Genomic DNA, 24334 nt, shown 5'->3' with positions numbered 1-24334 from the left:
GTTCTTGTTGCTGTTAACATGTCGAGGTATTTATATGTTTTTTGGGGGTTTCTAGTTATCTGTTGTTTTTGATTTTTTGTAAAGTAAATTTTTGTATGAATTTATATAGCCATCTGAATTCAAACAACTGTCTGTATTCATACAGCTTACTGTATTCATATAGCTGTCTGCATTCGTTCAATTCTCGTGGTATAGTTCTTTTTTGTATCAAGTGTGTTACAATACTGCTGTAATTTTAACGTTTTTCTCGTTATGGCCTCAAGAGTTTAGAAGTAAATTTGACTTTTCTTTAGGGTGTAAAAGAATTTGAGATCAAAGGTTTGTGCTTAAATGGGTAAATTTGGTTTGCTTGTAGTAAGTGACCACCAGATCTTGTTAAGTAGATCAGACTTGTTTGTAATAAAATAATTTAATAAGGGTTTTGAAAGTGTTTACAATGAAGATAATTGGCTTCAAGGGACTTGTCTTGCTTGTGTTTTAAGAGTGTTATACTAAAAGATTCAGGGATAAAGATACTTGATTTATTGATAAAATATATTTAAATTGTTTAAGATAAGTAAATATAAGAGAAGTCAAGAGAAATGAAGTAAAATAGAAACAAAAAACTTGTCTATTTTATAGACAAAGGGAAGATAATGTTATTTTAAAGGTTGGCTTATTGAATGTGAGTTAATTTGAGTTAAGATTGCTTGTAAAGCTTGATTTTAAGGTCGTGATAGCCTTGTAAGTTGTTGTGTTATATAAGATTTTAGCAGATGCTTGATAAGTAGTGACCACCAGATCTTATGTGTAAGATCAATACGATGATTCTTGATAAAAGTTAAGGTAGAGTAAAAAGTTTAAGAGAAAAGTGACTTTCTTGTTAAAGTTTGTTATTTATTGAGTAAAAAAATATGATTGATTTAAACTGACAAATGATTTCTTCACAAAAAGATGGGGTATATATGTATGTATAACATTTTTTTTTTCTTTTTAGCTTTTCTTATTTTTTTGACCTTTTTTATATTTTCAGTATTTTTTATCTTTTTAACCTTTTCATCTTTTTAATTTTTTTTTATCTTTTTGACTTGACTCAGCTGATCTCTGTGTATCTTCATTGCCATTTTCGTTACACTACAACGGTTATACTGCGGTCGCTAGTGTAATAATATTCATAAATACGAATAAAATGAAGCATTATACTTATTATACGAGAGCGAATGTTGTTATCAACTTTTCATACTTTATTAATCGAAATTGCACTAAGTAAATATATATAATAATGGAAGTAAAAATTTTTGTGTGTACTTCATCTTCTTGAATGAGATAGAAATAGCAATAGGAAGAAGAGAGGTAAGGAGGGCGGGAACAACAAAGATCCTTTCGCTCTCGTATAATAAGTATAATACTTCATTTTATTCGTATTTAGTGTACTATTATACTTCGAGCTCAGGATCTTTGTTGTGCATCCAGAGTAGTAATAGTAAAATTGGAGTTTGTAAGAACAGAGATCCGATAAAATTGTTCGAACAAAGCCTTGCTAGACCAGTTCCCATGGACCACGATATCATCTACGGCGACGCCCGCCTGTGCCGCAAGTGTAGCCTCCAAATCGCGTGCCTTTGGCAGAGGTGCCCCGCTAGGTCGACTGTCGTATCCCAACATACTTTAAACATGATTCATATTCAATTTATAAGAAATCAGAGTAATGAATGCTTTACAAAGATTTATTACAGTCTTTTCTCTATTGTTCGGTCATAACTAATTCCACTCCTTTAACTCAATGCAAGCTTTTAATATAACTCCTGATGCAATGCAACATAAATGAAAGATCAGATCTACTTAAGAAATAATTATAAAACAGTCCACTTGCATAACCAGGAACAGATCCTCACATTAAAACTTATTGACACTAGATCTACAGTTATAATTAATTAAAGTATCTTGAAAAGGATTTAATTAAACCTCCATGAAAATAGTATAAATACCAGACATTATAATATTAAATAAAGATATAACTTTTTTCAGTCTCGTTGAATTTTATAGTCTTTTTTATTCTTACGAGATAACACATCGACCCACGTATTGCATGACCATATTAATGTGATTTGAAATGCGTTCCGCTCCGATAGCCACCGTAGTGTCCTTAAGAGAACGGAAAAGAGCAGTGATCTGAATATGCGGAAAAACCGGATGATTTGTCGTATTTTCCTTATTAAATACTCAAATGTCGTGTGAGACTACTCAAGATCTCCATGTCATATAATTCAAAACTACCTCTATATAACACTACGTGTTATATAGCCATCAGTACTCATAAACAACTTTAGTAATTTACATTGTGCAACTTCGGTTCCTTAATTATTAATTTTATAAACTAAGACGTAGCTTGTATTTAATGAGCTCTCTCTCCTGTCTTCACTCAATAAAGAGGTTCAAGAGTCATCGATTATCAGTTCTCCTTTTACACTTTATTTTTACTTTTAATCGACTACAAACTACTCACCAATATCACATGATTGACCTTGCAAGGTACAGAAGCAAGGCGTTCACGATAGCAAACAAAAGCAGAGACCGGACACAATAGAGGATTGTTATGAGTGTGATATTTGAGGTTTTATAATATAAAAAGTACTAAGTCAACCAACAAATGTAAAAATAAGTGAGACTCAAAGTAGATTGTCCTTTATTCAAGTTAAAAATATGAGGGTATTTATACTTTTCTAATCACGGCTAAATATTAATATTTACAGTATATGACTATTGATTATTAATCGATATTAGACGATGAGTTATTTATGTGATTGGCATAGTTTAACATCTTCTTATCAAGAAGTAATTATTAATCCTGATCCAGGAGCTTATTAGAATATTCTGGAGTGGATCGGGATTTTATTGGAAGTGGCGTAATACAATGTCCGATATTCCTAATTTGGAGGACCATTGTTCGTAGTAACTTACATTATTACTTTATTAAATGTGTAAATACCACAGATTCGATCGGGAGAAAGCTTGAAATCCCATCATGTCAAGATGACTGTTAAGCATGGTGGTGGCAGTATTATGCTGTGGAGCGCCATTACCTATGCTGGAGTCGGTTGGATGTGCAGGATCAATGGCAATATAGATAAAGCGTTGTACAAAGAGATTTTGGAAGGTGAATTGGAGCGTACTATCGAGTTTAGCATCGATAAATTAGGATTAAAACGTCATCAGGCGATTTTTCAACATAACAATTGTGGAATAGGCGTGTTATTTCTCTCGATTAATAAAAGTAATAAATTAAGTCGAAAAATCGATGAGTCTCTTGAACCTCTTTATTAAGTAAGGACGAGAGAGAGAGCCCATTCAATACAAACTACGTCTTAGAATATAATAATGTGATTTAGGGTCCGAGGTAGTACGGTATAAATTGTGTGGGCTGTTTATCGTATATAGCACTTTGGGCTATATATGATATACAGTCAAATTATTAGTTTAAGAATCTTGAGTGATCTCACACGACATTAAGAAAATTATTAAGGTAAATACGACAACAATGATCCTAAGCATACGTCCAAATTAGTCAAAGAATACCTTAAAGAGCAATCCTACAGCATTCTGGAGTGGCCTGCACAGTCCCCGGACTTGAATCCAATTGAAAATATGTGGTCATTATTAAAGAGAAGGCTAAACAATTATGAAACAGCACCAAAAGGCATGAATGAATTATACGAACGAGTAACTAAAGTTTGGTATGATTTAATGAAGCCGGAAGAGCGCAAAAGGTCATAGAATTAATGCCTAAGCGTATAAAACAATGTATCAAGAATAATGGGCGCTGGGCTGACTATTAATATCAAATAAAAAAACCATTTTATATTTTTTTGAAAATGCGACAAAACTGTCCCAATGCACCGCTTGTTTTCGATTCCCTCTATCTCCATTTGCGGTACTTTAATCGGTCTTTGCTATATGTTGTTTACTTCTACAAGTCTTTGGCTATCGAGTGATATACAACAAGCTATAAATTAATCTGATAACCATAACGCTACAGGCCATAAAAGAGAAAATTACAAAACATTGGGACAGTTTTGTCGCTCACTGTAAATCGAGTACAGATGTGGGCTCAAGACAGAGCCTTAAAGTACACCTGTACTCGGAGTGAATGGCGACGAGACTTGGTTAGACAGCAGGACCGAAATCGAAACATCATCAAAGAGATGAGCCAAGACAGAGACCAGAGCAAAAGGAGCATTGACAGCCAAGAGGGATTGCCATATGACACGTCTGTCGACGGTATCATACGCAGCCTTAATATCAAGAAAAGCCACAACAAGGAAATGACGCTTTCGACGATAGTACTCTTGCATCAAGTCATGCAAGCAGAGGGCTTGGTCAAGAGCACTTCGTTGTGGACGGAAACCACCTTGAGCAATGTCCAATGGAGGCGAGACATCTTCTAGAAGTGGAAAGAGACACATTTCAAACAGCTTTCGGATGATGGACGTCAAGGAGATCGGCCTGAAGTTTGACGGTTGATGAGGGTCGCCCTTCTTGTAGATAGGCACGACCTGCGCATGCCGCTAAAGAGAAGGAGTGTATGACCATTGGCAGCAGATATCAAAGAGGCGAGCCAGGATAGCAGCGACTTGCTTACGAATGGGGATAAGCATCTCTGTACGCAGATGATCAGAGCCAGGAGCTTTGCGTAGAGGTAGACGACGCATTGTGTCAGCAACAGAGTCAGCCGAAAAAGAAGAAAGACCAGAGCCAGAGCCAGAGCCAGAACCAGAACCAAGACCAGAACCAGAACCAAGACCAGAACCAGAACCAGAGTCAGATGGGTCATCCTCAGAAACTGAACCAAGATCAAATGGAACATGACCATTAGGAGACGGAAGAGGAGGTGGACGACTGGATGGTAGACCAGAGCCAGAGTAGACGGATGCAAGATGATCCCGCATAGCGTTGGCACCAGCGACGGGACCATCAGGATGGGCATATGAGACTTGAGGACGACGACGGTTGTGGACTTGCTTGACCCTACGCACCGCAGCAGAAAAGTCACCACGAGCGAGGGAGTCACAAAAGGCACGCCAGGATTCTCGCTTTGCACGCTTGACAGCCGTGCGGAAACGGACATGAGCTTCTTGATGGAGACCCCACCAGTAAGCTTTGTCAATCCCAAGGGACCAACGCCACTTACGGTAGAGCCAGTCGCGACGATCAGCCAATGCTTGTAGTTGAGAGGTCCAGAGCCTTTTTCATTGCTTCGGTCGGGAGACACGAGATCCAACGGACTTGTCCAGAGAAGAGTAGATGGTCGCATTGAGTTCATCGTTAAGATGGTCAATGGGTGAACGTGTTGACGATGGACTTGAACACAGCTGTTGAAGCTGGTCAAGCAAAGCAGCAGACAAGGAGCAAAAGGTGGACACATACAGTTTTTGAACTTCTGGTTCTTTCAACCGAGACAGATTCCAAAGGCGACGAACTTGACCTGAAGAAGGAGAAGACGACATGGAAGAGACCACAGGGACAGAGTACTCAAAAGAGAGGGACATCAGTTTATGGTCTGACCCCAAAGAAAAATCCAAGGCGACCGAGATACTTGCTGAATGGACCAGTGGCATGTTGGTGATGTAGTAGTCTACAATGCTGCTTACCTCAGCATGACCACGGCAAGTCAGGTATGTTGGAATACCATAGGCAAGAGTCTTGTTCAAGATGTTGAGACCATGGTCATCGCACCAACGACGAAGGACAGAGCTACGCATGTTAGTACGAGAGTCACCAACGAGACGACCAAGACGAACATTGAGATCACCGCAGATGATCGTATCATCAGTGAGTAACAAAGAGTCCAGGACAGACTGTACCTCAGCAGTTGACAGAGAAGGAGGTAGATAGAGACAGATGAGTCGTAAAGAACGACCCAACTGCAGACCAAGAGCATACTTACACTTTACAGGGAACTCAACCACAGGAAGTGGACACCGAGGAGAGACCAAGGCAGAGACACCCATTGAGCCACGGTACTGACCAGCAACAGGAGAACCATAGAGATGAAACTGCTGCCATGAGGTTGGAAGGCGAGCAGGAGGAAGCAACCAGGTTTCAGTTATAAAGACCAACGAGAACGACTGGCAGTGACGGAGGAGATCATCGACTGTGGAAGCTTGGAGACCGTTGGCATTCCACAAGCCGATGGTAAGCGGAACGAGTGATGATGTATTATTTGAAGGAGTGAATTGAGACAAAGGAATGGACGGAGACGATGGTATTGACGGATCAGAGACTTGGCGAGAAGATGCATTATAATAATATGTATTTGTAATGAAGTTGTTTTGTCAAGCCAGAGAGGAGAGAGAGAGAAGGAACCGGACAGGAACTAAGAAGCTTGGATAGACAACTACAAGAGGACAAGAGAAGGTGGCGTTAAGGGCTTGAAGGTGTGAACTGCAAATAGGACTTACGATAGTTGATAAGTAAGAACGAGACAAAGATAAGTAAAGACAGGAATAGACGGACAGTCTAATAGAGAGAATAATACTTGATAATTGACTGATGTTTATTTAATAAAAGATTATGGGTATTTATACTATTATGAGGAATGTAATTTAATAAAAGAATTAACTCGACTTATTAAGCTCTCAACTAAAGAATGTTAAGGGATTCTAATATTGTGTACGGGTCTATAATTAATCCTGACAGTATTACTACACATCATTATAATGATCTTTCGCTGGAACGAGAGGCAGCATCGTACTGATCGTACAGGTCCATGGCTGATTTATCCAAGAATAAAAAGGAACAAGAGAGGACGAGACTCGATAAAGAGATTGTTTTATTTAATAAGAAAATTGTACTCTATTTATACTTTTCATATACGGATAATATTTCATGTCATGGATTAATAATTAATGAGTATGATATAGCTGATGACAAATAGATAAGGGTTACGTGTTCTTCTATTGTTATATTTGTCATAGAATACTCGTATATGATTGACTGCGGCTGACTGTGATTTAGTTCCTGGATTTAATGTAGTTTAACCGTGCAATTACGCAGCATCTTATCCTTAATGAAGATTATCCGAATTAACCTGTAGCTTGTCTATTGGATACATTTACATGTAGCTTATTAATACTGTTTTCATATCGAGTTATGAATGATGGATACATCAATGGCCATGTCTTCAACAGGATCATCACGGTGACGGCGGATAGCAGGTCTGTTTAGGATAGGGGGGTTTTAGGTAAAAGTAGTATAACAACAAAGATAAAGAAATACTGTTAGAACTTGGTATCTCTTTATTAAGTTAAGATAACTAAGATTGAATATGATAAATTCTACATGTAAAAAGTGAGAGTATTTATAGACATGATACGGATAAAGAATTAGGACAGATTTATGATCAATTCGACAGAATAGATGATTACTATTTCTAATTATTAGTTTAGCCTGTTCCTAGCTTGTATTGTCAATTATGCTATTGGGATGGTTTCAGATAACTCTGGATGTAGGACTATTTAGGAGACGGTACGGATGAATATAAAATCCTCTAGTTCCGTGATTGGATATTATGGCTAATAATAATATCTCAGTTAGGATAAAGGTTTACATGACTTAATGATGATCCGGTAAGTAATTGTCATTCCTTATTCAACATGCTCATATCATCAATAAACTATATTACAACCACGCCATACATTTGACTGTGTGAAGTTAATATGAATAAAGCTTAATATAAAAATCTAATCAAAGTCTTTTCTTGATCTGTGTTGGGAATAATGTTATAAATGATTCCAAGCTATGTCAACATACTATTCAGGATCATATCCGATTCCTTTTACTAAAATAAAGTGACTATAATCTTATGTATCCTTAACAAGGTCGATCCCCCTTTGAGGAGAGTACCTCCGAGACAACTTCGTCGGATACCATTGCGTTGGCAAGGAAGAACTTGGAAACAGCAACGGCGACAGGGTATCTCAATCGTTCCAGAGTACGAGAGCAGCGTTCGTTGACAATAGTTGCGATTGCAGTCAAACGAGTGTCCATGGAAGCAGAGGCATAGGTAGGGTCGGCAAGGTGCTGAGGATCCAAAGGATCAAAGTCAGCCAAGACAGGAACCTTTGCTCGTTCGAGCAGACCAAGGAGAACAGGCTTGTACTGCAAGTGCACAAGCAGACCAGCAACAGAATGTGCAGGGAAGCACACGTCAAGAACACGCCAGTTATCAACACCAAGTCGACTGAGACGACGACGCGCCTCGGAGTAGGACATACGCCTAGATCTGGGGATGTAGACGTATTCGAATCCCTGATCACCAGAGACAGGTTGAAAGCCACGAGCAGCAGCAAGACGACGACGAGCCTTATTTCGAGGCTTACCATTGGCAGCCACTACGGCCCAAGAAGAAGCTTCAGTGCCAGATGGCATAGTGTTGACATTACCATCTTCCATTTCAAAAATGGCGGAAGCAGCAGCGACATTTCCAACTTTTGGAACGGTTTTTGTGATTTTGACAGAACCAGAGTGACCAGAGGACGTCACAGAACCAAGCTTTGCACGAAGTGTTGCAATCTCTTCAGATTGCTCATTCGTAATTTTCTTGAGATGAGCATTTTCAGCTTGCAATTCCTCTAATTGACGAAGCAGTCCATCATGATAAGAGACTCTTTGTTCCAGCTCTTGAAACTTGCTAAACAAGTCTTGAATAGAAATAGAAGCAGTAGAAACACCTGTTGGCACCACAGTTGGGGGTCGTGTAGTCGACATTCGACCAGATGAAGAAAATGAATGATTCGACATTGCAAAAAACGAAATAGCGAATAGTTAACACAGCGAGTTGAAAATTGGCGATTATATGCAAATAATTATGCTGAGTTGAATGGTGCAAGAGTTGTTGATGGATGACAAGTATTGAGCGAGATATGAGCGTTTTAAAGATTTAAAAATAAAAATTTAATAAATTATTATATAAAGGTATGAAGCACGAAAGAAAGATGCCTTCTTGGCTCAGGTTAAAGATTTTATATTTTATTGGATATATGCAGGCGGCAAATATGCCATTAATTGCTATCCACAGCGATGAACTGGAAAGCATACAAACTATTATGGGGGGAGGGAAAGGGAGAAAGAAGGAACGAATTAATATTGGGGGGAGCTGGCACCAGAGACGAAGACTTGAGGCAGGAACAGAAACGCGCTTCATTAAGCCCGGGCTGGGCATCCCGGCACCGCGGACCAACAACGCTCAACAAGCATCCAACGCAGACCAACCAACCAGAACAGCAGCGGCGTTAAAACCAGTAACATCATCAAGAGCGCACACCTAGGTCCCCCGAAAGGGAAGACAAGTAGACAGATGCTCAGCTGCTACGCAACGCAACACACATGCGGAGAAACAAAAGTGGTTGGAGCACTCGGCAAACAGTACACGTAGGGGGGCAGGGAAGGGATAGATCCGAAGATCCTACCAGGGATCGAATTTGCGACACTGCAAATAATTGTGCAAACTCTGCGAATCGTTAATTGTTAGGTATATGCTTTTATGTTCAGCAATATCAGAATCTGTGATTGAATGCATATTTATGCCGACGACGATATCAGCCATACTTTACAGACCTATAATTCTATTATTTATTCTACGTCTTGCTAATGCAGATACTGACGGGAGTGATAATTCAGAGTTCTAAGTAGATTTAATCCTTAATGTGCGAGGACGTCTATCTTGGTAGCTGCTTTTCATAGTCTTTTCTACGTCAGAAAAAAATTGGGGACCAATGATACTTTTCAAATCAATGCTTTATTTGTCTTTTTGATCTTTATAAACCACTCATATTGCTTTATACACTTCTTTATCGACCACTCATATTGCTTTATATACAGAAAAAAAAATATGGATTTGTTTTATAAAAATAGCTTTTTTTTTATTTAAATAAAATAATAATAACAGTGTACAATATTTCTTTGCTTGTAGTGTGTTAAAAGTTTACTTGACTTACCTAATATCATCACGATAGCATCATCTAATCTAAAAATACATCAATTAATTTTGTGAAACTCAAGAAGTTCTCACAAAAAAAAAAAAAAAAAAAAAGGCCAAGCTCAAGGATGCAAAGACACAAGGATTCAAGGACGCAAGGACTTGGACACTCAAAGCAAAAGAACAAAAGACATCAGTACTCAAGAACCAAAGCAAGGGTGAGAAAGAGATAGTAAAAGGCCAAAGCAAAGTAGCACGTATCTATAATAATTATTAGCTATCGAGTATACGTAGTAGAAGTAATAGTACCTTTCTTTAGATAGGCCAGAAGAAGACTAGCTAAGCATATACCAACAAGTAAAGAAAAGGGAAGCAGCATGCATCTATAATAATTATTAGCTATTGTGTACATGTAGTAAAAGTAATAGCACCTTACTTTAGATGAACCAGGAAAAAGAAAAGAAAAAAAGACACCAGCCAAGCTTATACCAACAAGTAAAAGAAGAAGCAATGATAATCCTGGGAAAGAGATTTTATAAAGACCATTTAAAACATTAAGAAAGCAACAAATACGATTTTACTAAAGTATAAGTACCATTAGAACAGGAGTGAAATATATATAATATTAAGAACTTACCTTTTATAAAAAAGAGAAGAAGAAGAAAGAAAAAAGAAAAGTACTTTTTTTTGTAGCCTTATTTTTTTACCAATGTTACACTTATTCACTGTCTGAACATATAAGTCAAAAACTGTTGCTTTTCATGTGGTTTACATTTAATGATATCCCAAAAGATAACTTATACATTGCTTGAACAAGTTTTATTACTCGAGTGCTATAGCTTCAACATGGAGAGTATTATTTTTTTCTTTTTCTTTTTTTTTATTTTAGGTTAAAAAAAATTCGGTCTTAACGGACTACAGCAGTAAAACAGGTTTTTTTTTCTCCCTGGTTTTGTTTCATGGAACACATTAGATGCTCAAGGTACAAAAGATAAAAAAGAAAGCTCAAGTTCTGGTCAAATGTAAGTTTATAAAAAAAAATAATAGCAACCAAGTCTAATGTCGGTTTCTTTTTTTCTTCTTACATTAGGAATTCCTAATGGGACACATTCGGATGACGAACATGAACCTCATGAGCAAAGTTGTTCTTTCCAATACGATAAAACTATAAGAATATCAAACTTATATTGTTGTTTATTGCTGAAAAGTTATTTTTGATAAAGAAAATTGCCATTGCTAACATCTCTAATGACTAATGGCTAATGGCAAATTACACCCATGTGCAAACATAAAGTAAGTAATGAACGAGAATAAGCTTAAAAACATACAGTAGCGGACAAAACTGGTGCACAAAAATTTTTTTCAGCTTTTAACCACCATTACTTGCTCATGGTAATTGCGATAGTCGTGAAGCTATATTAGAAGGAAGATATACTAGTCAATGTAATTTACGTGTATTCCTAGCATGACATTGTTAAAACTGAGCGAAGAGCATGTTTTTTATTTATAAAATTTTATATTTCCTAAAAACCGCAAAAGTGTCTAAAATCTAAGACTTTGTATAATCATCTCATCTCTTGATATCATCCAACATTCTTCTTGCCATATGCTAGTAGTATGCGTATATGTCACTTTCAGTAAAAGAGCCCAACTCTTTAACTATTCTTTTCCAAAGATAACCTACCCTTTTTGGTCTAGTGTCGTATCGTCATAGCTTTGCCTTCAATTGCCACCGGACATGCTTAAGAAGGCTTAAGCCGGGATTAGTTGCGACTAATGCCTTAGCACAGAAGCCCTGTTATCAAATATTGAGTTTGAGGCATGCCTTGGCTTGTTCTTTGTGTCATTGTCATGCTGAAACGAGAGATTACGATATTTTAGACCACTGTACCCTAGGCTTTTGTGGTATGTAGTGAGCGAAATACATGTGTATATCTATGACTTTATTACAGCATAGTATACCTGACACAATTATCCTGGTCCTCAATATCTAATACAGCTTTAAAATGTAACAGAGCAACCAACATGCTTCATTGTTTGCTCACCATAAAAAGATCGCTAAGGTTGCTCGACTTGCTTTCAATATTAGTGTATACTATCTGCACTCATAACGTTCATGTTTTTTTCATTGCTAAATATGATGGACTTCCAGCCCTCTATAGTATGCGATGGTTTGTCGTGATACCACTTTCATCGCTTTTTCTGGCTTATACAGCTAATGAAAATCTTCGATTCCTTAGTTCCAGACTCAAAATCTAGCTTCCTATAGTGCCTTCTGACTGACAGTTTGCTAATACTGTATCCTAAGGACCTCAAAAAGAGCTGAGCATCAGAAGCTGTGCGTAAAGGTCCTTGTCGAAACTTTAGGCGGATGATTGCATTAGTTATTTTGCTGACTACGACCGGTCGACTACCACGGTCACAAGCCTTGATGTTCTTTTCTTCCTTTCTTATCCTGTTGATTGTCTATTTGGAGATTCTTGCTACCCTAAAAAGATCCGCTGCCGTACAAACTAAGTGTATTCGAAATCTCAGAGCTTCGCGTTTACAGTTGCTTATTTTCTTAGGCATATAAGGCAAGTACTTTGTTATAGTGAATAGGGTAAAAACAAAAGGGGGAATTCAATGGGAAATACAAAATAAGCATGGGTTTATGTATTTTTCAAGAGCTACTAAAGCTCACTAATATACTGTGAAATCTGAAAGCAAGCGGGAGAGATATGAGGAAAATTGAAGGAAGGCTAGACAAGTACTATGTTTTTGGTGAAAATTGAAATATTCAAAAAATCACTAAGAATGACCTTATACCTGAGGGATGTCCGACACAGTTCCCGTTTACATATCATAATGTATCTTTTAGACTGCCTTTCAGATGGCATATGTCACAAAAGTCGCAGACATATGGCGGAGATGCAATACTGATTTTCATTTTTGCGCACCAGTTTTGTCCGCTACAGTATATTATTTTACAATATTTGGCATAAAAAATAATAAAGCAATATATTTATTTGATAAACAAAAAAGTTTTGTATGTATTTGTTAATTATAACTGCCTTGTAACAAAATGTTAGCAGAGCTTCTTTATTATTATTTTATAATGTAAAGACATTTACATTTCTATAAAGTATATTTGTTGTTAAATTATTGTTTTCATTTGAATAATGAACTTTCTATTGCTAGACTTTTTTTTTTTTTTTTTTTTTTTTTACTTTGTCTTTTTTTTTTCCCAAACACGACTATTTTGTTACGTTCTGTAATACGTTTGTAATGACCTAAGCTAAAAACCACAGACTATCTGTTTTGCCAAATATGAAATAGAAGACAAAAACTACAAAAAGACGATAGTTGTGAAACTAAAGATTATATATGACTTTATTAATAAAAATATTGAGGGTATTTATACTTTTTGAATGTCTGGGTCTTTACCGCTATTTCAATTGATCGGTTAAAAGAATGATATGGAATATAAGGAAGGATAGTGGATAATCAATAGCCGCTGTCTACTTGACGAATCAAGGGACAATGAAGTAATTAAACTATTGATCTAATGATAATTATAGAATAGGATTGAACTGCCGTTGTTGTAATCAGGTTCCGATATAGTCTTTTAGAACGCTGGTAGGACAACAGGGCAAGATTGGCTATTGCAGAATTCTCACGTTTATTAATAGAGATCTGGTTAGACTATAATTCTGTAGTATCCAAGTTTATCCATGAATGTTCACTTTATTAGTTGTGTGGATACAACATTGCCCCCTTCTAGTTTGAAGCAAACGGTAAAAGGATAAGTGAAGATTCAGGAAAAAGTAATTGTCATACACAATAAGTGCGATAATGATCATAGGGCAGATAAATAGACATAGTATAATTGAGGGTAGATCGTAGTAGTAAGTTGTCATAAAAACCTGATAGTAAAAAAAAACCTTCTTTAGGAAAAATTGTCTTAGGGAAAAAGACGGTCAACTACTTAGACAATTTAACGTCTTGATCTCTTGCTTCTACTGTGATGATCACGAGTAGGAACGGTACGTTTGGGTAATCTTGCTTTCTTTGAGACAGCAGTATTATTACCTGCTTGACGACGAGCCCAATATGTTTCAATTGAAGATCGATCATCAAAACTAGAAGTAGGTTCCCAAGTGTAATCCATAGGATCATCGTATCCTTTCCAATGAACAAGGTACTGGTAATTACCTGGAGTTCCTTTGTGTTGTATAATTGCTTGAATCTCATAATGTTGGTCATCGATTGATTCTGCACTTTTATTGCTGGGTAATGCAATAAGTTTTAAGTGTGAGGTTGGTACATCTCTTGATAAGAGGTTATTTTGTTTGTCAACTAATATGTAACTGCCATTAGTTGTCATTCCACTTATATAAAAAGGACCTTCGTAATACGGATCAGTTTTGTTTTCCTTATTCACATTTTTAATCATGACTTCACTATGGAGTGGGAATGGTGTGTGAACGATTTTGTTTGTTTTCATAAAATATGCATTGTCTACATCCTGAGTTTCCTTAATGCGTTTAGCAAGAGCAGGGATAACGACTTCAGTAGCATATTTAAGTCTGTTTTCTATTGCTTTAGAATCTACAGCTTCACTTCTAAGAGTGGGTTTAATATGAGAATAATCTTTCATATCATTTGGTACTTTATTGAAGATTACTGTATATGGTCTACTCTTATGAAGTCTGGAATATTTCAGATTCATAGCATATTGGGTTGCAGGTACATATAGATCCCAATCTTCTTTTCTTCCTTGTAACTGTTTAACAATAGTCTTTTTAGCAATTCCTACAAATGCTTCATTGACTGAGTTACCAAGGGGATTAAAAGGGTTAGACACTCTCTTATCGATACCACTGTTATTAATAAGTTCAGTGACGATGGTAGCAGTAAACTCTTTTCCGTTATCACTAGCAATGACCTTAGGCCAGCCGAAAGTACAGAAGATATCAACAAGCTGTTTGGCAATAGTAAGAGCTTGTTTATCAGGAATGGCTTTCAAGATAGTAAAGCGAGAAAATAAATCAACCATGACAAGAAGGAAATTATTTCCGCTCGTAGATGTTATATTAAAAGTGCCGAGGTCCATAACCCAATGATCTAGAGGTCCGTCAGGTAGGATACTTCTAGGGGGATGATAACCTGTTTTGGCAATATTAAACATTTTACATTCGTGACACTTGGATATGACATCCTGAATATCTTGACGTAAATTAGTCCAATGGAGTTTATCACCATGAATGGTTTGTTCTATGGCTTTAATTCCATAATGGCCTAATAAGTGAGCCTTTAATATTATATCTTTTCTTTCCTCAGGAGGAGGTGTGATATAATCTTCATATTGCAAAGCGCGATGCAATAAGGGTTTTGATGATGATGATGATGTTGCAGAAGTGACTGCATATGTTTGTGTTTCATAACTTTTAGATTTTTCTTTAAAAGTTGGTTTTCTTTTTTCTTTTTCTTTACCACGGATACTGTAGATGGCAACATTGTTGACATTGTTACCCCCCTCCAGTTTATTGTCATCTGGGAATAAACGACTAAGTGCGTCTGGGATAATATTCTTAATGCCAGGACAATGAACAATATCAAAGGAATATTCGAAAATTGTTTCAAACCAAACAAGCATGGCAGCATTTGGAACAACTTGCTTCTTGATGTAAATCAAGGCTTTGTGATCAGTTGTCAAGGTAAAATGACGGTTATATAACCATTTATTATACAGTAGCGGACAAAACTGGTGCACAAAACTTTTTTTCAGCTATAAGCTACCATTACTTGCTCATTACAGTTGCAATATCTATGAAACTATATCAGATGGAAGGCGTACTAAATGTTGCAAATTGTGCAAAGTTTAATCATTGCATTGCCAAAAATGAGGGAGAACCAAGCCTTTATTTATAAGAATAGATATTTTTAAAAAAAACCATAAAAGTGATTAAAACCTAAAAGTTCGTATAATTGCCTCGTCTTTTGATAACAGCAGCAATTCGTTTTGGCATGCTTTCATAGTATGGCTGCATATCACTTTCAGTAAAAGAGTTCCAATCTTTATCGATTCTTTTCCAGAGATCGTCCATGCTTCTTGGTGTGGTATCGTATTGAGACAGCTTTGACTTTAACTGTCGCCAAACATATTCAATAGGATTTAGATCGGGACTGTGTGGCGGCCAATCTTTTAATACCGATATCCCATTATCAGATAACCAGTTAGTGGTATGCCTTGACTTGTGCTTTGGGTCATTGTCATGTTGAAACAAAACATCACAATGTTTCAAACCATAATATGCTAGGCTTTCTTGATACGTAGTAGACAAAATATGGGTGCATAATTTTGAATTCATTGTGCCATCATATACTCGATAAGCATATCCTGGTCCTCGAGATGTAATACAGCCCCAAAGCTAACAGATCCGCCGCCATGCTTCATTGTTTGATTAACATGAAAGGATCGCCAAGGTTGATCGACTTGCTTCCAATAGTAGCGTATACCATCGGCACCCCAAACATTGATTTTGGTCTCATCGCTGAAGATCACAGACTTCCAGTCCTCCACAGTCCATGATGCTTTGTCGCGACACCACTTCAATCGCTTTTTCTGGTTTGTATAGCTGATGAAAGGCTTGTACTTCTTAATTCCAGACTTGAAGCCTATCTTTCTAAGAAGCCTTCTGACCGACCGTTTGCTAATACTGTATCCTAAGGACCTCAAAAAGAGCTGAGCATCAGAAGCTGTGCGTAAGAGTCCTTGTCGAAACTTTAGACGGATGATTGCATTAGTTATTTTTTTAACTACGACCGGTCGACCACCACGGTTACGAGCCTTGATGTTCTTTTCTTCCTTTCTTATCCTGTTGATCGTCCATTTAGAGACTCCTGTTGTTCTAGAAATATCCATTGTCGTACGACCTGAGCGTATTCCAGATTTCACAGCTTCTCTTTTATCGTTGCTGATTTTTTTGGGCATAGAGTGCTGGTACTTTGTTAAAATGGATAGGGTAAAAATAAGAAGTGAAATTCATAGAGAGATACAAATTAGGCAAGGGTTTATATATTTTTTAAAAGCTATTGGAATGCACTAGTGTATTATAAAATTTTACAGCAAACTAGAAAGAAATGGGTAGATTTGAAAGAAGGCTAGACAAGTACTACATTTTTGGCGAAAATTGAAATATTCAAAAAATCACTAAAAATGACCTTATTCCTGAAGGATGTCCGGCACAGTTCCGGTTTACCTAGCATAATGCATATTTTAGACTGCCTTTCAGATGGTATATGCCACAAATGTCGCAGACATATAGCGGAGATGCAATGCTGATTTTAATTTTTGTGCACCAGTTTTGTCCGCTACTGTATCTCTCAAACATGAATACAATCGCTAACAACTCTCGTTTGTTTGTATGATAACGACGTTCGGTAGGAGAAAGAGATCTTGCAGCAAAGGCGTTATATTGAATGACTTGGTCGATGACTTGATAAACGACACCGCCGATACCATAAGCACTAGCATCTGTTGCGACGTAGAATGGGTACTTAAGGTTAGGAATGTGAATAACTGGGGCATTCACCAAGGCATCCTTAATGTTACGAAAACTGCATTCATGGGTTTCATTCCAAATTCCTTTTAAAGAATTAAGAGATCGTAACCGGTCAAGTGGAGCAGTCAAGCGAGAAAACATAGGTAAACTATTACGGAAATAGTTTGCAAATCCAAGAAAACTCATGACTTGTCTACCAGTTTTAGGTGTGGGCCAAGAATGTATATTTGTCAGTTTACGTTGATCAGGGATTAGAGAACCATTGTTACCAATAGTCCATCCAAGAATGTTTACACAACTTTGTGCAAAATGTGTCTTTTCAACATTAATAATTAAGTTTGCAGCAGTAAGACGTTTCAACACTTCACGGACATACTCAATATGTTGATTCATGTCACCAGAGCTGAAGACACATAGATCATCAATATAGAGTGCAGTGTAGGGAAGATCTGCGAACAAATTTGTAAGAACACGCTGTACAATGTTACCGGTACTTGTCAAGCCAAAAGGACAATGACGAAATTGATACTGCATACCAGTGAATGGATGAGTAAATGCGGTTTTAGGTCTATCAGATTCTTGGATAAGAAAACGATGAAAGCATGCTCGTATGTCGAAAGTAGTAAATATAGTAGCAGAACCCATACGTTGATGAAGATCACTGATTAGAGGTAAAGGCATTCTATCAACATTCTTCACGAGTTGGTTAAGCATACGTGGATCAATAACTGCTCTTTTCTTAGTGTATAATCCGTTAACATCCTTTTTTCCAACAAGAAAAATAGGGTTGTTGAAGCGAGTATTGGAAGGAGCAGGTTCAATGACACAATCATCCAACCAAGTTTGAATTTGGTCTTCCATGATTTTTCTGTTAGCAATAGCAATATCGGGTTGTCTTCGATAAGCAAAGGCATTGGGTTCAGTATCAAGAGTAATGATAGCACCAGGTAAATTACAATGAGAAGACATGGGGATACTCGTATTAGCATCTAACAAAGGTTGAATAGTGCTCATCAATTGCTGTCTTTCCTGTTTAGTGCCAACAGGAGTTTCATTTGGCTTATAGTCATCAGGGTTAACTGGATCAGGTATTTTAGGAATATTAGAATTTAACCAAGAAGTGGCTAATCCTGTTAAACCTATTCTTAGTTTAGGCAAAATGTCAAGTCCTAAACAAATGGGGACATCACTGCTAAAATCAAACACTTCAAATTCATATGGCAAACGGATTTGGTTATAATAAACAGTAAGATTTATTATGCCTAACCGGCTTACAATACTTGAACTATTATGTCCTAACTTGATCGATCCTGGATTAGGTGTTGGAACTAAACCAAGCGACGAACAGAACGAAGGAGACACACACGAAAAAGTTGAACCGGTATCAATCATGGCCCATGTTTTGATGTGCTCTACAATAATAGGAACATAAAGCGTATTAGTGTTTGAAGGCGCTTTAGAAAAGATGTGATGTGTAATGTACTTACAGGCCTGAGCAGCTTCAGCCACAGTAAGGGCTTCTGCAACATCAATGTCCATATCATCCGACGAATCGGGAACAGAGACAACGGGACCAGCAGCATCAGTCTTACGACCGGAAGAAGCATCACTACTACTTGTAGTAGGAGTGGCAGAAGAACCAACAGAGGCAGAAACATCGTTACCAGAAGAGGCAACGGAAGACAAGGAAGAAGCAGGGGATCGACTCATTCCGCGAAACAAATGAGAAGGCCCAGCAAGATCAGAGTCGTCAGCCGAAGAGCCAGTTGAGCGACCCTTTCCTTTGCATCGATGACCAGGACGCCAGTTGTCAGCACCACAAGAGCGGCACGGACGTCCCAAACCGGAAGGTTGGTTTCTTGGATTCCACTGAGAGGCAGCAGAACCAGAGGAGACATCAACTTGGGTAGAACCCGAAGAAGGAGAAAGAGAGGAAGATTTCTTCATAGCACGACATTCATCGTTGCTATGGGTGGTGGTCTTATGGAAGCTGCAATACTTCCTAGAAGCCTTTGGATAAGGTGCAGCACGAACAGCAGAACCAGAGACAAAAGCAGAGGATTTCTTCCGACCAGAAGAAGAGGAGTCATTGACCATGGAGGGGCCAGCAGAAGTGTGAGAAGCGTTAGCAACTCTACGTACTTTGTACAATGAATGGTACAAAGTCTTGGCCAACTTGACAACGTAGTCGACCGATTCTTTTTGCGCATCCGTACAATTGGCTAAGGACACGATCACCTTCTTGTAAATGTCGGCCTGAAGACCGATCAGAAAGCAACGAGTCAAGACACAGCGATCTTGGATCTGTGCCAAGCGACGGAGGTTGTTGAAACGTTCAACGTATTGGTCAACAGTCTCAGCAGCAGTCATGGAGATGCGTAACAACTCCGTTGTAGACGTGGCCTTTTCTTCAGCCGAACCAACACCATAATGGCCAGTAAAAGCCTTTTTGAACTGACTCCACGTATGGACATCCTCCTTTTCTTGATATTCATCAAGCCAAGTACGTTGACTAGACGACAAGCAGGGAGGGAGAAGACGAAGCCAGTGCTGATCAAGATCAAGACCATGTGCGAACATCACGTCCTGAAACTTTTTTAAGCAGTGCTTAACATCCACAGAGACAGGGGCAGATGGGTCAAAGACCGCACCCTTCCACTGCATGAGGGGTAGGTTTGGAGGTACAACATTCAAGGCTGCAGGGGCAACCTGAGGTGCACCAGTCCAAGCGGTAGGAACAGCATGGGTCATAGCTCGTTGGAGGAGATATCTAGTATGAACTAGTCTCTCTAGGTCCTTGGAGCAGGCTTCGTACTTGGCGCGCACCATGCTATCTTCCTCTGACTCAGGGGTCGTGGAAAGAAGACGAACAGACAAGTTAAGGATAACTTGGGTGGCACCGATGATGGTGGAATCCAACTCCTCAATAGAAGAGTGGATGGATGGAGCTGCGATTCTAGGCTCAAAAGAACCAGAAGAAACTGCGGACGTGGTCATTCCAGAGGACTGTGCCTCTGAAGATAAGGTAGATACATCTGACATACGACGGGCGTTATCAGGATAAGTTTTATCATTACTACTGGAAGAACCAGCAGCAGCAGAGTTAAAGTCATTTGAGTTTGACATAGTGGTAAGGTAGGTAGTAATAAAAAGAGGGTTGTTTTTAAAAATAAAGTCAATAAAGAATTCACAAAAAAAAATGTTTTGCCAAATATGAAATAGAAGACAAAAACTACAAAAAGACGATAGTTGTGAAACTAAAGATTATATATGACTTTATTAATAAAAATATTGAGGGTATTTATACTTTTTGAATGTCTGGGTCTTTACCGCTATTTCAATTGATCGGTTAAAAGAATGATATGGAATATAAGGAAGGATAGTGGATAATCAATAGCCGCTGTCTACTTGACGAATCAAGGGACAATGAAGTAATTAAACTATTGATCTAATGATAATTATAGAATAGGATTGAACTGCCGTTGTTGTAATCAGGTTCCGATATAGTCTTTTAGAACGCTGGTAGGACAACAGGGCAAGATTGGCTATTGCAGAATTCTCACGTTTATTAATAGAGATCTGGTTAGACTATAATTCTGTAGTATCCAAGTTTATCCATGAATGTTCACTTTATTAGTTGTGTGGATACAACACTACCTTCCTAATATGTATTCTTCTGAGCAAAATAATCCGAAAGTACTTTTGATTTCCGCTTTTTGCCCTCAAAAATAAAAAAAAGAAGATATCGGTCTTTCAACGATAGAGGGGAACAGGCTTTCCAAAAAAAATATCATCTGTAAAAAAAACAGACACTTTTTTAAAACATGAATAACTCTATGAATACTTACCCTACAAAAAAAACAGAAATACTGTTCAATTTCTTCATTTTTTTCGCACCTAAATCTTTTTTCAAAATTAAAAAAGGTGCAATACAGCAAGATATAATGTTTTCTCATAAAAAATTATAAAACCTACGAATCTATGATTGTTAGGTGTGTTAAAATTCTACGTCAAAGCCCCTACATTATTTGTAGTGCGACCACCACAATAATAGTCATACATCCTACCGACTGAGCTACATCCACATCCCGCCTTCTTGGCTCAGATGGCAGAGCGTCTGCCTAGTAAGCAGAAGGTCGCCAGTTCGATTCTGGCAGAAGGCAGTCAAAACAGCATCAAAGACGTTCCTTTTTGTCTTATTTTCTTCATTTTTTGTGTCGCGTTCTTTATTGTGTTGTAACACAATTGCTACTGTAGCACAAATGATGAAATTTTAGATCAAGAGAACAATGCTGATCACAATGTAACACTGTGACAAAGAAGTCAAAAAATGAAAAAAGTCAAAAAATGAGAAAGGTCAAAAAAATCAAAAAAATGAAAAAAGTCAAAAAAATGAAAAAAGTCAAAAAGAAAAAAAAAAAAAATTAACAATATAAATATCCCAACTATTTAGATGAAGAAAAAGGACAGTACAGTTCTACTCACATTTTATTTTATATATTTTATTCAATAAACAGGCAACCTTCTCATAAAAGTTCCTGATCCCTTTATTTTTTTTATCTTTACTTTTATTTGATCTTAATTAAAAGATCTGGTGGTCACTACAGTACCTTACTTTAAAAATTTCAAGAAAAACTTCTCTAAAACACTCAAACTAAACCAACCATACTACAAAATAACAACACAATGCAGCAAACTTTGGCAGCATTCGACTTTTCTCTCTCCAATTAGTTTAAATCCAGGAACATACAAACAAATACGTATGAATACAGATAAATCCAGAAAAATACAAAAAAATATAGAATATCCATAAAATCATCAAAAACAGCATATAATCAGAAAAACCAAAAACATATAAATAACTTCAATATTTCTTATACTTTTTACTTACTTTTGTTCTTACTTACTTTTGTTTCTACATAACCTTGTTTCTACTTCATATTACTTTTTGATTATTTCAAATAAATATCATTCAAAGTAAATTTCTTTTATTTTTCTTTTATTTTACTTAACATCAAGAACAAGAAGTCCCTTGAAGCATATACACTTCATTGTAATCCCTATTATATTATCTTTTTATTTTACTTTACTCAAAACAGTTTGATCTACTTAACAAGATCTGGCGGTCACTTATTACAAGCGAACTTATATTCAATTTATTACTCTTTTTGGAATCAAAACCTTTGATCTTATATCAAGACTTATTCAGTACAAACCTATTTATACTACAAAAACCTTACACAATCCAATCATCACAACAAGAATAATTTTGATGTCCAGCGACATTGATGTCGTTCGACATAGATGTCAAACAACACAAACAATAAGCCACGCCAATTTTTATATAAATAAGATGAATATTTTTAAACAAAATAACATTATCCAATAAATTCAATAAATCAAATCCTCTTGCGCTTAAAAAGCAATCTTTTCTTATTGGGTCACATTTACCTTTTCTTTTCTTTTTATTTTTACTTATTCTTTCTGATCTGATACCCGAGTTATCACAAATCAAGAAAGTTCCCTTTTATTTTTATCGTTTATCAAACAATCTTATTCTTAACCTTATTGATCTAAAAAGATCTGGTGGTCACTACTCAAAGACAATTTACTCTAAAGAACTGTTAAACGTTCAATCAAGTTACCTAAACTCAAGTCATTCAAGACTTCAAACCTCAATTTAAACAAATCTACATCACTTTAACACAAGCCAAGTTCCAAGTACTAACAAGTTACAATAAAATTATAAAAACCAAAAACATATACAGTGACTCCCAAAACTGTCCCAATGTTTTGTAATTTTGTCTTTTACCGTCAATGGTGCGATTACTGATTGCGTAAAGTATGCCTTGTTGTACCTCATTTGAAAGCTGTGGTGGTGTAGATGTACGTGGTACAGACTGCTTCTCAAGTTATGTAGCACAGACGGAGATAATAAATGTAAAAAATGACCGGTGCATTGGGACAGTTTTGGGAGCATATTGAAAAAATCACAATTTCTTCATTTATTTATTACTAATAGTTTGACCAACGTCCTTTGTTCTAAATATACTTACGTATACGTTGTGGCATACTTCCTGTAACTTTTTATCACTCTTCCGGCATTATAAGCTCCTATAAAACTTGATTATACGTTCATAAAGCTCATATCAAGCTACTATTACGTTTATATCAAGACTGATCTACTTTAAAACAAGATCTGGTGGTCACTCCTATAAAGAAAATACTCAAATATAACTTTACTTCATATTCAAAACTACTTTAAACCCTTTATAAATACACAAGGCCTAAATAGAAAACAAGCTATTACAGTACGAAACAACTCCGACATGGATTGTTAAAATAACTTAAGTTATTTTAACAACCATTGTCAAAGAAATAACAATAGCCGCAAAAATAAAAAAAAAAGGTCAAAAAATAAGAAAAGCAAAAAAAAAAAAAAGAAGAAAAAAAAATTATCATATGTACAGTATGTGATATTTGAGGTTTTATAATATAAAAAGTACTAAGTCAATCAACAAATGTAAAAATAAGTGAGACTCAAAGTAGATTGTCCTTTATTCAAGTTAAAAATATGAGGGTATTTATACTTTTCTAATCACGGCTAAATATTAATATTTACAGTATATGACTATTGATTATTAATCGATATTAGACGATGAGTTATTTATGTGATTGGCATAGTTTAACATCTTCTTATCAAGAAGTAATTATTAATCCTGATCCAGGAGCTTATTAGAATATTCTGGAGTGGATCGGGATTTTATTGGAAGTGGCGTAATACAATGTCCGATATTCCTAATTTGGAGGACCATTGTTCGTAGTAACTTAC

At 36.8% G+C, this 24334-nt stretch overlaps 5 protein-coding genes and 1 non-coding gene across 6 annotated transcripts; 1 reads left to right on the top strand and 5 right to left on the bottom strand.

Moving 5' to 3' along the window:
• Window positions 1-4100: 4100 nt before the first annotated feature.
• On the bottom strand, window positions 4101-5987 carry RO3G_03992 (uncharacterized protein; the record flags this gene model as incomplete). Its single annotated transcript, XM_067658582.1, has 3 exons — window positions 4101-4420; window positions 4619-5220; window positions 5404-5987. The coding sequence occupies 3 exons, from the start codon at window positions 5985-5987 to the stop codon at window positions 4101-4103; spliced, it is 1506 nt and encodes a 501-aa protein (XP_067514683.1).
• A 1861-nt stretch (window positions 5988-7848) lies between these two features.
• RO3G_03991 (uncharacterized protein) lies at window positions 7849-8778 on the bottom strand (the record flags this gene model as incomplete). Its single annotated transcript, XM_067658581.1, has 1 exon — window positions 7849-8778. One exon carries the CDS (start codon window positions 8776-8778, stop codon window positions 7849-7851), a length of 930 nt encoding a protein of 309 aa, XP_067514682.1.
• Window positions 8779-13931: 5153 nt separating this feature from the next.
• Window positions 13932-15593, bottom strand: RO3G_03990 (uncharacterized protein; the record flags this gene model as incomplete). The annotated part of the gene is made up of 1 exon (XM_067658580.1): window positions 13932-15593. The coding sequence occupies one exon, from the start codon at window positions 15591-15593 to the stop codon at window positions 13932-13934; it is 1662 nt and encodes a 553-aa protein (XP_067514681.1).
• A 316-nt stretch (window positions 15594-15909) lies between these two features.
• RO3G_03989 (uncharacterized protein) lies at window positions 15910-16862 on the bottom strand (the record flags this gene model as incomplete). The annotated part of the gene is made up of 2 exons (XM_067658579.1): window positions 15910-16262; window positions 16457-16862. 2 exons carry the CDS (start codon window positions 16860-16862, stop codon window positions 15910-15912), a joined length of 759 nt encoding a protein of 252 aa, XP_067514680.1.
• Window positions 16863-17199: 337 nt separating this feature from the next.
• On the bottom strand, window positions 17200-20628 carry RO3G_03988 (uncharacterized protein; the record flags this gene model as incomplete). Its single annotated transcript, XM_067658578.1, has 2 exons — window positions 17200-18830; window positions 18990-20628. 2 exons carry the CDS (start codon window positions 20626-20628, stop codon window positions 17200-17202), a joined length of 3270 nt encoding a protein of 1089 aa, XP_067514679.1.
• A 964-nt stretch (window positions 20629-21592) lies between these two features.
• RO3G_19040 lies at window positions 21593-21665 on the top strand. Its single transcript has one exon. It is a non-coding gene; the product is annotated as a tRNA-Thr (tRNA).
• The last annotated feature ends 2669 nt before the right edge of the window (window positions 21666-24334 follow it).

The sequence above is a fragment of the Rhizopus delemar genome, genomic scaffold, assembly GCF_000149305.1.
Source record: "Rhizopus delemar RA 99-880 supercont3.2 genomic scaffold, whole genome shotgun sequence".
NCBI classification, from domain to species: domain Eukaryota; kingdom Fungi; phylum Mucoromycota; class Mucoromycetes; order Mucorales; family Rhizopodaceae; genus Rhizopus; species Rhizopus delemar.
Note: the sequence above shows the minus strand (reverse complement) of the source record. Positions and strands in the feature narration are given on the sequence as shown.